General features: G+C 40.7%; 1 protein-coding gene and 1 long non-coding RNA gene across 8 annotated transcripts in view; one reads left to right on the top strand and one right to left on the bottom strand.

Moving 5' to 3' along the window:
* The window catches only part of LOC310848004, a 102,527-nt gene that overhangs the window by 28,932 nt on the left and 60,798 nt on the right, over positions 1-12,797 (bottom strand). The window lies entirely within an intron of this gene.
* The window catches only part of TOX2 (TOX high mobility group box family member 2), a 256,694-nt gene that overhangs the window by 198,036 nt on the left and 45,861 nt on the right, over positions 1-12,797 (top strand). For 5 of the 7 annotated variants that reach the window (XM_083746262.1, XM_083746259.1, XM_083746261.1 and 2 more), the window contains one exon: positions 6,878-7,117. The exons of the other annotated variants lie outside the window; for them this stretch is intronic. In XM_083746262.1, coding sequence (XP_083602388.1) covers positions 6,878-7,117 — 240 coding nt within the window. The remainder of the gene's footprint in view (positions 1-6,877; positions 7,118-12,797) is intronic. 7 annotated transcript variants of the gene reach the window in all.

The following is a 12,797-nucleotide window of genomic DNA, read 5'->3' as shown; positions in this document are numbered from 1 at the left end:
GTTAGCGTGTGAATACAGATAATCTGAGTATATAAAGCCCCATACAGCTTGGAACCGGGATACATCAAAGATCACCTCACCCCTTATGTACATTTACAGGTATCTGCAGTGAAAACAAACTCCAAGCCATTTGTTTCAATTACGGCTCTAAAACATGGATGAAGCCTGGTACGTTAACGAGGCGTTCTGCATTTGTTAAACACCATTTTCCGTTGTTTCCAGCAGCTTTTCTTAACACAGAGGCTGTGGAGATTCATCTTCATAATGAAGTGTTAATTGTGTTTGGATGACTCTTTCCCCAGTAATAATAGTGTGCCGTAACACTAGATCATAGCCCGTCAAAACACGGGATTCAGATTGCTGTACTAATATCCTCCAAAAAATAGTAACAGATTTGTGTCAAATATGGGGTGGCAGCCGAGAGGGAAAGCAAGAAAAGTAACCGGACTTGTGGGGAACGTGGGCATGGGGGTGTTCTTCGACTTCCAAAGTGTGCAGTGCCCTAATAATGAATGTTTTTAAGATTAGGCAATTTCCTAATTTAAAGTAGCCTTGCTTTCTTTAGAAGTGAGAATCAGGCTTAAGGGTGAATGTTTTAATGTCGTAAGTTACCACATGTTCTAGAAGATGGAATATAACAAATCTCAAAATTAGGCACATTCAGAAGAGATGTTCATCATGCAATAACTTCACCTTGCATTCTGCTTGGCAAGGTTGTCAGCACCGTGCAGAATGCAGGCTTTCTATCGAGAGTACCATATTACAATACAGTAATGTGAACTAGCTGCGCCTGTATATGAACCAGTGATTGAAAGCTATAGCTGTAGGAAGCCTCTACTGTGTGATAAACGCACCCCCACAGAAATAAATTACTCCCTCTCTAAGTCCTTCCCTACTGTTCCCCTCGTGTTCATAACAGGATGATCGGTTGAACCAAAAAGGTGGCTGTTACTTTAAAGGATAAATTAGTTTGACTCTTAACTCAATAATTAAAACGGTTATGGCTATGAGCCTGCAGGGATAATGTACTATTATTATAGTCATTTGTTTCAATTAAATGCTTACTGATTTCACAATAGCAGCTGGGCACCTGTGTGAGATAGCTATTACTCTGAACAAGACATCTCAAATTCCACCAGAAATTTGTCGCCTCTCCAAAGCATTTTCCATACACCATGAAAGTTTATTAGGAACAGTTACAAATTGGGAGGAGGAGTGGGTGGTAATTAGTGGTGTGTGTGTGTGTGTGTGTGTGTGTGTGTGTGTGTGTGTGTGTGTAGTCAATTTCTAGCAAAGTCTGAGGAGAATCTTAGGAGGAGTGACAGATATAGATTAGGTATCTCAGAATATCTTTTCTGATTTGTTACCATTGAGGAAGTTGTTCCTATGAACTGCTGATTTGAGGTGAGAGTAGCTTTTGGTCCACCAAAGAAGCAGAAATATAAAATGCTTGATCAAGCTTGACAGGCCAGAATGTTTTCTTCAGAGAAATGCAGTAGTAGCTAATAATAATGGAGGGGCAGAGCATGTGCTATACTGAGGAGAGACATTAATGGCTGCCTTAGCAGAACGGCACCACTTTTTCTGTTGGTTAGTTACCTTCTTGCAAGGGAAAGGAAATAAATAATCCTGGACTACTTTGGTGATATCACAGTGAGTCAGAATTCCTGTTAATCCATGGTAAAATGCTCAGCAGATTTTTCACATATTCACCACAGTCCGGAAGCATGATAGCACACCTCCCATGGGAAATCCCTTAACACCTTCATGTATTTTCTAGAATATGACTTCCTGGTATACTTTATGCATCTCTCCTCTCTTAACTTATGGGTTTAATGGTGCTTGTACTGCACAAGTACTCATTGCAACGTGACATCTGAGAACACTTTCCCCCCTCCATGTTTGTGAGGTAGGTTCACCAGGAAATCTGTCTGGTTTCAAAATGTCCACTTCTTTAGCTGAAGCCAAATTAAGCCTAAACATATTTAACACAAACCACTCATACTTGGTTCATTAATAACCTTTTCCATTGCTACTGTTCATTATACCCTCCTTCCCCACCATCGACTTTCCCCTAATTATCTCCCCAAGAGACATTATTTAATGTGGTTAAAATTTAACTTGTAAACCCTTTGGGCCCAAATCTGGCTGTTTTGTTTATGCTATGCTAGAAAGTACCCTGGTACTCATGGTCCCATGTTAATATTCATTGTCTTTCTCTTCTCTCACTCTTTCTAATCTGCAGTCATCTCCAGGTGCAACTGCTTTCCCACCTCCCTCACAACATTTTTTTCCACATTGACCAACTGGAAATGATTTAGTGCAGCTATGGCTTGTATTCAAAGCAGCACTAAGCCTCAGACTCCATTACTGCAAGGATTTATGCTTGCACAATGGAACAATTTCCTCCTTCTCTTCTTTGGCACCTCTCCTAAATCTGTTCTGGGATTTCTCCAACCCCTCCAGAGGTGATTTGGGGAGAGGGTCAGTAACAATGTCTACCCACCATGAGGCATAAAGCACAGTGAGGCCCCAATTCCAAACTGAGTGTGTTCAGCTGGAATCTCCCCATTGCTATTAATGGTTGCTAGATGGAACACATACTCATTTCTGCAAATTTTCATAAGAAATTTTCTGCACAGGTCTCATATCCATAATTACACTCATGGACTGGTTCTGCTCTGCTGCATAAATAATATGCACTTTAAAGGGGAAAAATGTATGATTACATATTTAATGGATAAATGGAGCCGTTGTGGTCTACTGACTCCATAATAAGAATTTTTAAAAATATCTTAATATAGTATTTGCCCAAGAGACTAATGTAGCTGCAGATGGGAATGATATTTTAGATTTGTTTAAAACCCAACAATCTACATTATATCTTTCTACAATTATAAAATACATATTTTATGATCTTTCCTTAATTTAAATGTAAAATAATGAAAATACATTATTTTCCTTAGCAGCTGGCCCATCATCTTCAGCATTAAGAGCTTTTATTAAACAGTAAAAATCCAAAGTAACTCTTGAGCAATTTGCCATTTTCTCTAGACATTAGGATAGAGTCATTGCTAATAAGTTGATATAATAATATACTCTGGACTCATGTATGTACACACTTGAGTTCTCTCCAGATGATTATCAGCTGACAGCTTATCTCAGTTGAAATGCATTGTGTGATGTGAGTTGGTAAGAAAAGTTCTCTCTGTGGTGGGTTTCCCATCCTCTCATTGAAATAATCCCCAAGTGATGAGCAGATATGTGTGAACCAGCCCTGTGAAGCAAGTGTGAATGTCATTTCAATCTGGAGGCGGCTGAAACGCTGCGTCAGCTCCTTTGGAGCCAGGTAGAAATGGAATATAAATGCAACAATTTTTAAAAATGTAAACTGAATCCTCATGTTTATTAAACAGAACAGATGAGAACCACTCTTGTAAAAATCACGCCTGTTCCCCATTCTCCTTAAGCTCCCCCCTTCAGTGCCTTTTAAATATCTAAGCCCAACATGCTGTCTAGTGTTGTAGAAAAGCTCTTGATTCCCGACCTGTAGCAGTAAATCTGCTTCTGCATTTGGATTTATTTCTGTTGAAGCCTACTGAGCCCTCTCAGCTCTTCCCTACATCTCTTACTTTACGAGCTGCTAATGGAGTTGGCAGGAGTCCCCTGCTAATGAGAGATTGCACCTCAGTGGGCTTATCGGAAACGAAAATTGTTAATAAATAAAGCCCTGGGTCTTTAAACTCATGTTAACATTAATCAGATTAATATAAAAAGCACAAAAAAGTCTGGAAAATGTTTAAGACAGTGTTTGATTTCCCTCCTGCTGTTTTCTACTGTGTGAGAATCTGATTGTACCTAAGTATCTGGCTTAATTCCATCTCTGAAATGAGTAGAGAAACTGTGCTGTCCCAATGCCATTGCCTCTCTACTGGCATACCAAACTAATGAATTCTTTGATATTACTTTTATAGGTAGTATGGGAATGGCAGATCTCTGCTGTTCTGGGGTTTTGTCTCCAGCAAAGAAAGCCAAAATTAGGACAACTGGGTTTTCTGGGATTTTTGGGGACCATACTTCATTCCTGGGGTATCCCAAAATCTGACACCACTCTTCTTCTCTGCCTGTCTTAGGTCTGTTGTAGGGTTTCTCATTCATCCTTGGGAAGAAGATGTCTGTTGCTCATTTCCATCTGTTAATTCCTTTAAAATTGCCCAATGAATAAAAGGAGGAAGCTAAGCCGAAAACAGCTGAATTGTCATTTATACTAACATTATTATAGAGTAGGACCAGACTAAATAGTGATCCCCATTGTTAGTGTTTGAGAAGACATCTGGGTAGGCAGCTATCTTGCTCCTTTCACTGGCTCCTTCAAAATCTGTCGCAGCTCAGAATATGATCGTCATTTGTTATTCAGGGGGCAGGGAATCTCCACAACACATTTTCAATTCTTTGTAATTAAAAAAATTGTCATCTGAGCCAGACCAAAAGTCCTAGTTGCCTAGCATTCTGTCCCTGAGAGTGGTTGGCCAGATAGACCCAAGGAAAAGAGAAATGTGGTGATAATATTCCCCATTTTATTGTATTCGTTGGCCATCAGAGGTGAATTGGCTTGGAATATAGAGGTTCCATTTTAGCCATTGTTAGAATTGTCCTGTACCTGATCCTTCTTACCCACTCACACACATTTGAGGACCATGGTGTGGAATTAGAAGTATGATGTCTTAAGCAGCATAGCTTGTATCCAACACAGCCATAGGGTGAACAGAATGACTTCTGATCACATACTAGAACTTCTCTTCTCCCTCACCACCCCACCCCCTGCAATCTGAGGACACGCAAAAAGAAAGGGATAGTTGCTGGAGAGACAGGATGGATTGAAGGTTGGGTGTTTTTTTTCCTTAGAATGGGAATTGAATGAAATAGGGAGGATCTGGGGAAAATAGTAGGCTGCTTATGTGGTGGAAAGGAGAGATAATGATGGATTGAGGGGAAGATGGCAACTACAAGGAGTCAACTCCATGGGGTCAATGAGTCTTCACCCCCCCCAATTCAATATTTGAGGGGTTTGGGCACCCCCAAAGTTGATGTGCATTGCCATTCAAATAGTGTGCATGCACCCTATTGTCATGTGATGGATTATGCAGGGAAGGGCTTATCTGCCCCCCCATATTTTATTCAAGTTGGCACCCCTGGGAAACTAGATGGTAACTAGAGTGGATATGAGTAAGGGCTGTAAATGGGGCAAGAGAGTTTGCTGTGAAAAGCAAAGGTAGGAACTTTATAGTCAATCTGGTACATAGTCTATAACAGCAGACAGTACCAGGTGTTTCAAATGGATTACAAGAAAAGCCAGAATGAGCAGATATTGAGTATTTTGGATATAGAACAGTCTCATTCCCAAGCAAGCCAGCTAGAGACAACCCTACGGTAGTATGGTGTATAACTTCCAACTTATTTTTTTTCTCCTATCTGATACAAACGAAACACAGTTACCAGTAAGAATATTAAAAAAACACACACCACCCGGTTCACTTCATACAGCTTAGCCTCAGGCTATTTAAGTGCTAGTGCCCTTTGTGGTCTTTGGCTGCAGGTTTCCATTTTACAAAAATGGTCCCATTTTTAAATATTAAATGTTGCAGGTTGTATTTGCATAGGTTGCATAGGCAGACAGTATTCTCTGGATGGGTCAGAAATTCCAAATTTGAGTAGGGATGTTGTTGTTTATAATTCTTCAATGCAATTTTCAAGGATTGTTCATTTTACGGAATAAAACCATGTGTTCAGATGAATTAAGTGAATGATTTTTAAAAAAAATAATATTAGTATTGACATTATTATCACTGAATTTGGTCTTCAATATTTTTTTTTTTTTTAAGAATACATATATACTAAAAATTATTGTATAGGGCATTCATTGTCATTCTTTAAATTGAATTTGATGTTTCCCTTTTCTAACCCATGATTTGGAACTTCTTTCCAGACTCCTCTCACTTTCTGTTTTCAAAGCATGCCCCCAGTTCATCAAGTTTAAAATTACTATTTAACTGCTTTTTTAAAAAATATCCACACACAACTGAGAAAACAGACTTCACTGTTCTACTACATCAAGTTTAACATTCTGTTACTACAAAATATTCTGTGGTCCTTTGGATCAAAATTTGGAGTCTCCATCTCTTTATGTTTCCTTAAGTATTCAAGAAGAGAGTCCTGCGTTGTTGCTGTTTATGATCATACAAGCACATGTTTTGACTTTGGCTTTTTAAAATAAAAACAATATCACGTTTGATTTCCAAAAAAAAAATGGTATGGCCATTTTGAAAAGGAAACAGTAAGGACACAATTGGCAAACCTGCTGCACTGTGCTGACACAATTTGCCTTTGTGTTGCCCCCAAAATCTGACATGTCCCAATTCAACAACTGAGCATTGCTGACAACTGTCAGAGGAGCGCTGCTGCAAGCAGCCTTTCATTGTAGTCCTTTCTGTGGGTTGCATGGCATTTGAATCTCATGGACTGCCAGCCTGTTAAGATACCATAAGTTTATATTAATTTTAACCATATAGTATACCTTTTTATTTGGCAACTAAATGTTGCCAAATATTCTCCAAATTGAAAATAAAATGAAAACAAAGATGTGTAATCCATTGCATTGTTCTGTGTAATGAAACCGTTCTGAGAACAGCAAATAATTGAAGAAAGATCTCAGTGCTTTAAACTAGGAGCAACTTTTACCCAGCATGGAACAGATTAGTTTTTGCTAGTTGATTAACTTCCCAGTAACAACCATGCCCAGCCTGCATCATAATATAATTTTTATAAGACAATAAATATAATACAATTTTAATTAAAAAGTAATATTCTCCTAACTCAGATCCAGGAGATGGTCCACTCAGAAGCCACTTCCTATGAGTCCAACCATCAAGTTCCCCTGATCAATCGAGCAGGGATGTATACCGGTCACATGAGTGCCCTCAGCCAGTCACAGCTGATTTCTCAGATGGGTTTGAGGAGCGGTGTTACCCATGGTTCCCCATCACCCCCCGGAAGCAAATCTGCTACACCATCTCCCTCCAGTTCTACTCAGGAAGAGGAGACAGAATCACATTATAAGGTACGTGCAGCCATGCCTGTTTTGACAGACATAGTGTTTGACAGTGGCAGCCAGCCTGCAATGGCGGAAATAATGTGCAGCAGTCAAACCAAAGATATTTTGTTTTTCCTTCAGAGAGAGAGAAGGAGAGAGACTTTCTTGATAACTAAGGCTGTCTGCAAAGAATATTTCTAAGCTAAGAAATTGGAAGACATGTCAGCTTTGCAAATTATATCAAGCACAGTAGTGCTATATTGATGCATATAATAAATAGAGCAATTAAGGTAGCTAATTCAGAAAGAGTCTTTTCCCCCTAAATCTTTTTCTGTCTCACCGAAGATGCCAACTGTATCATTTTGTACTGTCCTTCCAGGTTAGGACTATGACAATAAATGCATGGCTTAGTATCCCCTCACACACAATTTTTGCCAGTTGCAAACATTTTTTTTCTGTAGAAGCAAAATTCTCATATTTGTTTGGAGAAAGAAAATGGGAAAACACAGATATCCAGCTGGGGTTTCAGTTGAGCAGTTTGCCACCTCATCACCAGAATGAAATAACAGAGAAGGCTTTCACTATATTTTAACTCAGATAGATTTGGGATTTTTTTTTTTTATGTAATAATTGTTAAGTTAGTCGGTAAAGCAGAAGGTCTGTTAGGCTTCAGGGGAAATTCTTGCCATTCTGCTTTGGCTAGCAGTCAATAGATTCTGGATGTGTTGATGTTAGTGAGCAGACAAATGGAATGAGTATATGTAATACAGAAAGATTCTGTGAAATAAAAATCCCCTTCGTATTTTAGACTGTGAGGTCATACTAATATATATATACATATCCTCAGCCTTGTTTTTTTATTCCACATTTCCTAGAGAAACAAACCTTTGTAAGAGTAGCTTTTATCTCCATAATATATATGGTCAGCCTCTTGGGCTTGCCAATCAGAAGGTCAGCAGTTCAAATCCGTGCAACGGGGCAAGCTCCCATTGCTCTGTCCCAGCTTCTGCCAACCTAGCAGTTTGAAAGCATACCAGTGCAAGTAGATAAGCAGGTACCACTGCAGCAGGAAGGTAAATGGCATCACTGTGCTCTTTGGCAGTCATCACAGTCCTCCCTGCACCAGTTGTGGTTTAGTTATGCTGGCCACATGACCCATAAAGCTATATTTGGATAAATGTCTGCTCCCTTGGCCTGAAAAACTAGATAAGCACTGCACCCCATAGTTGCCTTTGACTGGACTTAACTGTCCAGGGGTCCTTTACCTTGCCTTTACCTTTACCTTTACACATTGTTCATGATCTGTCACAAGTTAAGTCCCCTTAATTTCAGTTGTAATCTATGGTACATAAAGGTAAAGGTAAAGGACCCCTGACAGTTAAGTCCAGTTGCAGATGACTCTGGGGTTGCGGTTCTCATCTTGCTTTACAGGCCAAGGGAGCCGGCGTTTGTCCGCAGGCAGTTTTTCTGGGTCATGTGGCCAGCATGACTAAGCCGCCTCTGGTGCAACAGAACACCAAAACCAGAGCTGCGCACGGAAACGTAATTTACCTTCCCGCGGGAGCGGTACCTATTTATCTACTTGCAGTTTTTGGCATGCTTTTGAACTGCTAGGTTGGCAGGAGCAGGAACCGAGCAATGGGAGCTCACCCCGTCGCTGAAATTTGAACCACCGACCTTCTGTTTGGCAAGCCCAAGAGGCTCAGTGGTTTAGACCACAGCACCACCCGCATCCCTCTGTGGTACATGGAAGTGATTAACTTAGACTAGTTTGTGTCCATTGCTTTGATGATTTGGATGTTTAGTTATGTATCCTGTTATAAGCAGAGCGATTGTTGTCCATAAAATGTGTGCAATATAATTGAGTGATAGATTTCCATTTGGATTCTTCATGCAACGTAACCTCGTTCATATATAATTATTACAGTGCATAGTTTATAGTATAAACTATAGTTGATCACACCAAGAGTTAGCCTTGTGCTACTCCCTCCTTACCTCTCCCTTTCCACCCCAGCTTTGAGGAAGATATGGTTTCTTAAACTGCGGTTCAAGTGCTACTCACAATCTAGGGTATCAAAACAAGCCCTGGGCAGATACCCTACATTGTAAGTAGCACCTTTGATATCATGGAAAACTATCTGTGATGATGCTAGAGGACACACTGAGACTTTTTGCCTCCCCAGCATTGTTTAGAATCATTCCCACGTTCACAGAAAAAGAGAGGTCGTTCTTTGTTTTATAAGCAACAGTGAAAGAGTGGGGTGGAGGGAAATAGAGGACAGACCAAGGAGTAGAAAGAAGTCTTAAAGGAAGTTTGCAACTAGTCAGAGTGTTTGTAGGAGGCTCTTGTACATGATCAAAAAGTGTATCCCTGGACAAAAGTAAGCTGGTCAGTAGGAGGTGGCGAGTTGAATGTTTAGAAGGTATTTTGAGGTCTCCTCTTCCATGATTTTAAAGCAGGGATAGGCAACTTGGTGCCATGCAGATGTTCTGTACTACAACTCCCATAAACCCTGATCATTGCCCATGCTTACTATGACTGATAGGAGTTATAGTCCAGAACACAGGGTTGTCTAACCCTGCCTTAAAGTCCGGGTAGGGAACTGTAAGTGGCTGCAGAATGAAAATTTTCTGTATGTATTAAAGTAAATTTCTACAGTAAAGTTGAATTTGTAACAATAAAGGATAGTTTGGCATATATTTCTGAGAAATAAGTGTCCCTTCCGAAACTAGTGATCTTCTAGCACCATCTACAGCATATTGGAAGAAGCCTGCTGGAAATTTAGTTGAGAGCTAGGAGAACGAAGCAGTTTGCTCCCTTCCTATAACTTCAGATCCAGAAGACACATAATAGATGAATCTATGTCATTATAATCCAGTGGTTCATGTGGCTGAAGAAAAGGCTGTTTCCATTGGGGACCATTGGAGTACAGAAGCAGCAGAAGAGGGCCCTGAACCCCTTTCACATCAACCATTCCCCTGCTCCAATATGCCCCTCTACCCCAATGGCTTCCTCCTCTCCTTGCATTTTACCTCTTTTAATGAACCACTCTGACACTGGGCCTCTGTCTTGCTAGAACTTGATTTCAGTTTATTGGCTTTCACCCAGTCCATTGCTGAGTCAGGCACCTCCTGTTTCATATGTCACAGGAGCTCTGTGTCATCAACGTACTGATGACGCTGTGCCTTACCCTTTAAATTCTTCTTTGCAAGATCAATAAACTGACCCAAGAGCCCTTTTTATTCTAAAGCAACATGGCTCCAGTGCTCAGATGTTTCCAGAAATATACTTCAGACACCATGTTCAATGTATTACTGTTCCTTTGTGGTTCATTTTTTACTTTCATTTCTGAATTGAGTACAAATTGCAAGTTAAGCCTTTGGACATTGTTATTTCTATATTTGTATTTTGTGCTGTTTGTGTCTTATGTGAAAATTTGTTGTTCGGGTAGTCCAAACCAGGGTTGGAGAATCTGTGGTTCTCTATATGTGGTTGGACTGCCAACTCGCAAACACCATGAGGAATGGTTAGGAATTGTGGCAGTTGCAGCCTAGCAACATCTGAGGGGTCCAAAGTTTCCCACCTCTAGTTTAAACAACATGTTGTATTCATTTTTGTGCTATCTTCTCAACAGCATCACTGAGCTTAAATCTGTCATATCATAATTCCCCCCCAAAAAAACTGTAATGCAGAAGAACTTAATTTTGATACCACTTTCACAAGACCCTCTTTTAAATTCAGCCAATCGGGTGCAGTGGGGGCTCTGCCATTCCACTCAGCCTTGCCACTCCCAGGTGGGATTTAGAATTGCTGCCATAGTCAACAGTGAAAACTCTTTACCCTTACTTAGTCCTATAAAGTATACGGATGCGGGTGGCGCTGTGGGTAAAACCTCAGCGCCTAGGACTTGCCGATCGCATGGTCGGCGGTTCGAATCCCCGCGGCGGGGTGCGCTCCCGTCGCTTGGTCCCAGCGCCTGCCAACCTAGCAGTTCGAAAGCACCTCCGGGTGCAAGTAGATAAATAGGGACCACTTACCAGCAGGAAGGTAAATGGCGTTCCGTGTGCTGCTCTGGCTCACCAGATGCAGCTTGTCACGCTGGCCACGTGACCCAGAAGTGTCTGCGGACAGCGCTGGCTCCCGGCCTCTAGAGTGACATGAGCGCACAACCCTAGAGTCTGGCAAGACTGGCCTGTACGGGCAGGGGTACCTTTACCTTTACTAGTCCTATAAAGTGGTAAAATGTTGTCAGTGAAAATCCTTTCCCTCTAAAAATGCACTGCTTCGCTTATTGATATTGGAATGGTATTTCCTTTGGGAAAAATATTAATTGTAGTCATCGGGCAGTTGAGACATTTGTCCTGGGGCTTTTAATGGCCTTCCAGACAGTTCCACCAATGTTCCTTCTTGTTTTCCTTCTGAAAAAGGTGCTATTTGTGTAGGTCTTTGGTGTCTAGAAGGAAAAGAACAAGCTGTGACTGGTGCTTTAGTGCTGCATTGGTAATATTCTCTATTTTAATTAAGTTTAACTGATGCTTTCATTTTTGTTTTCAGTAAGTGGCATTGAATGGCAGTAGATGTTTGATTTGAACATGTTTAGCAAAAATATTGGGAGAGTAATCTTGCAGTAAGAAGCTGAATACCCAGTGTTACTGGTCTCTATGCTTGTGAGAAACCAGTTGCAGTAAAGGGGATTGTAGTGATGTTACTAATGGGGTAATGGAGCTGGGGATATCTGTCTGGTAGAATATATGGGCAATCAGGGAATGGGGCGAAGGAGATGCAGACCCACTCAGGAGAGCAGAACAGAGCCTCTCTAGACTTCGTAGCTAAGGCCAACCCTGATAAGATTACCCTGTTCTGTGTTTGGGTATGTCTTCTTAGCTGAAACAAAACATGGGCAATTCCTCTTAGTTAAAACATAGAAACAATTTTGATTATGTTCAGAACTAACAGTGCTGCTAAAAGTCCATTTTTTATTTTTTGTTGTGTGCCAGCCTAGTGCGTGAACTTTAATCCATTATTGCTTGATGTTCATGGCATGTTATCAGGGACTCAGTGCATTAGCAAATATGACGAGAGTGCTTTGTGCTATAAAGGCTTTTAAGGTCTGGGCTACACTGAATGATGAGTGAACTCTTGCCAGCCCAGTAAAGCTTCAGCTTTGATGGGAACCTGACCTACCCTCTGCATGGCTTCATGCAATTGACAATTGTTGCTATACTCTTAACGTCAGGCTTTAAAAACATGGCAGACATATGCTTGTGCTGTTGCCTTTCTCACACTTGTTGTACACAAAAAAATGGATCCAAGATTGTCTTGTATATGTGAACCTAAGAACAGGAGGAGAACAGTGCAAGAAAAGGTCCTGACTTGGAGTCACTTAATTCACTGTATAGGATACTGAAAATTTCAAGTCTTTGGGAACATGTGCAGCTTCCTACCAACACTGATGGATAAGGCTCATCCCCATGTTATGTTTTTATATATGCAGAACCACATGCATGTACAAAGACATGTGTATTTTGAAACAAGGACTTGCATTTTTTCATTCCTGAGTGCATGTTGGGAACAGATACCCTCCCTATTATTTGTGTAAGGATGCCAGAATACACAGTCACAGCCATTTGGACTGTATTAGTGGTATCAAATGGTGTCCATCCACTGATTGAACCTAACCCTATGAGTGGAGCAGAGGAAGAAGAG

This window comes from Podarcis gaigeae, assembly GCF_964106915.1.
Source record: "Podarcis gaigeae genome assembly, chromosome: 6".
NCBI lineage: Eukaryota > Metazoa > Chordata > Lepidosauria > Squamata > Lacertidae > Podarcis > Podarcis gaigeae.
This window is presented reverse-complemented; position numbering and strand designations above follow the sequence as displayed.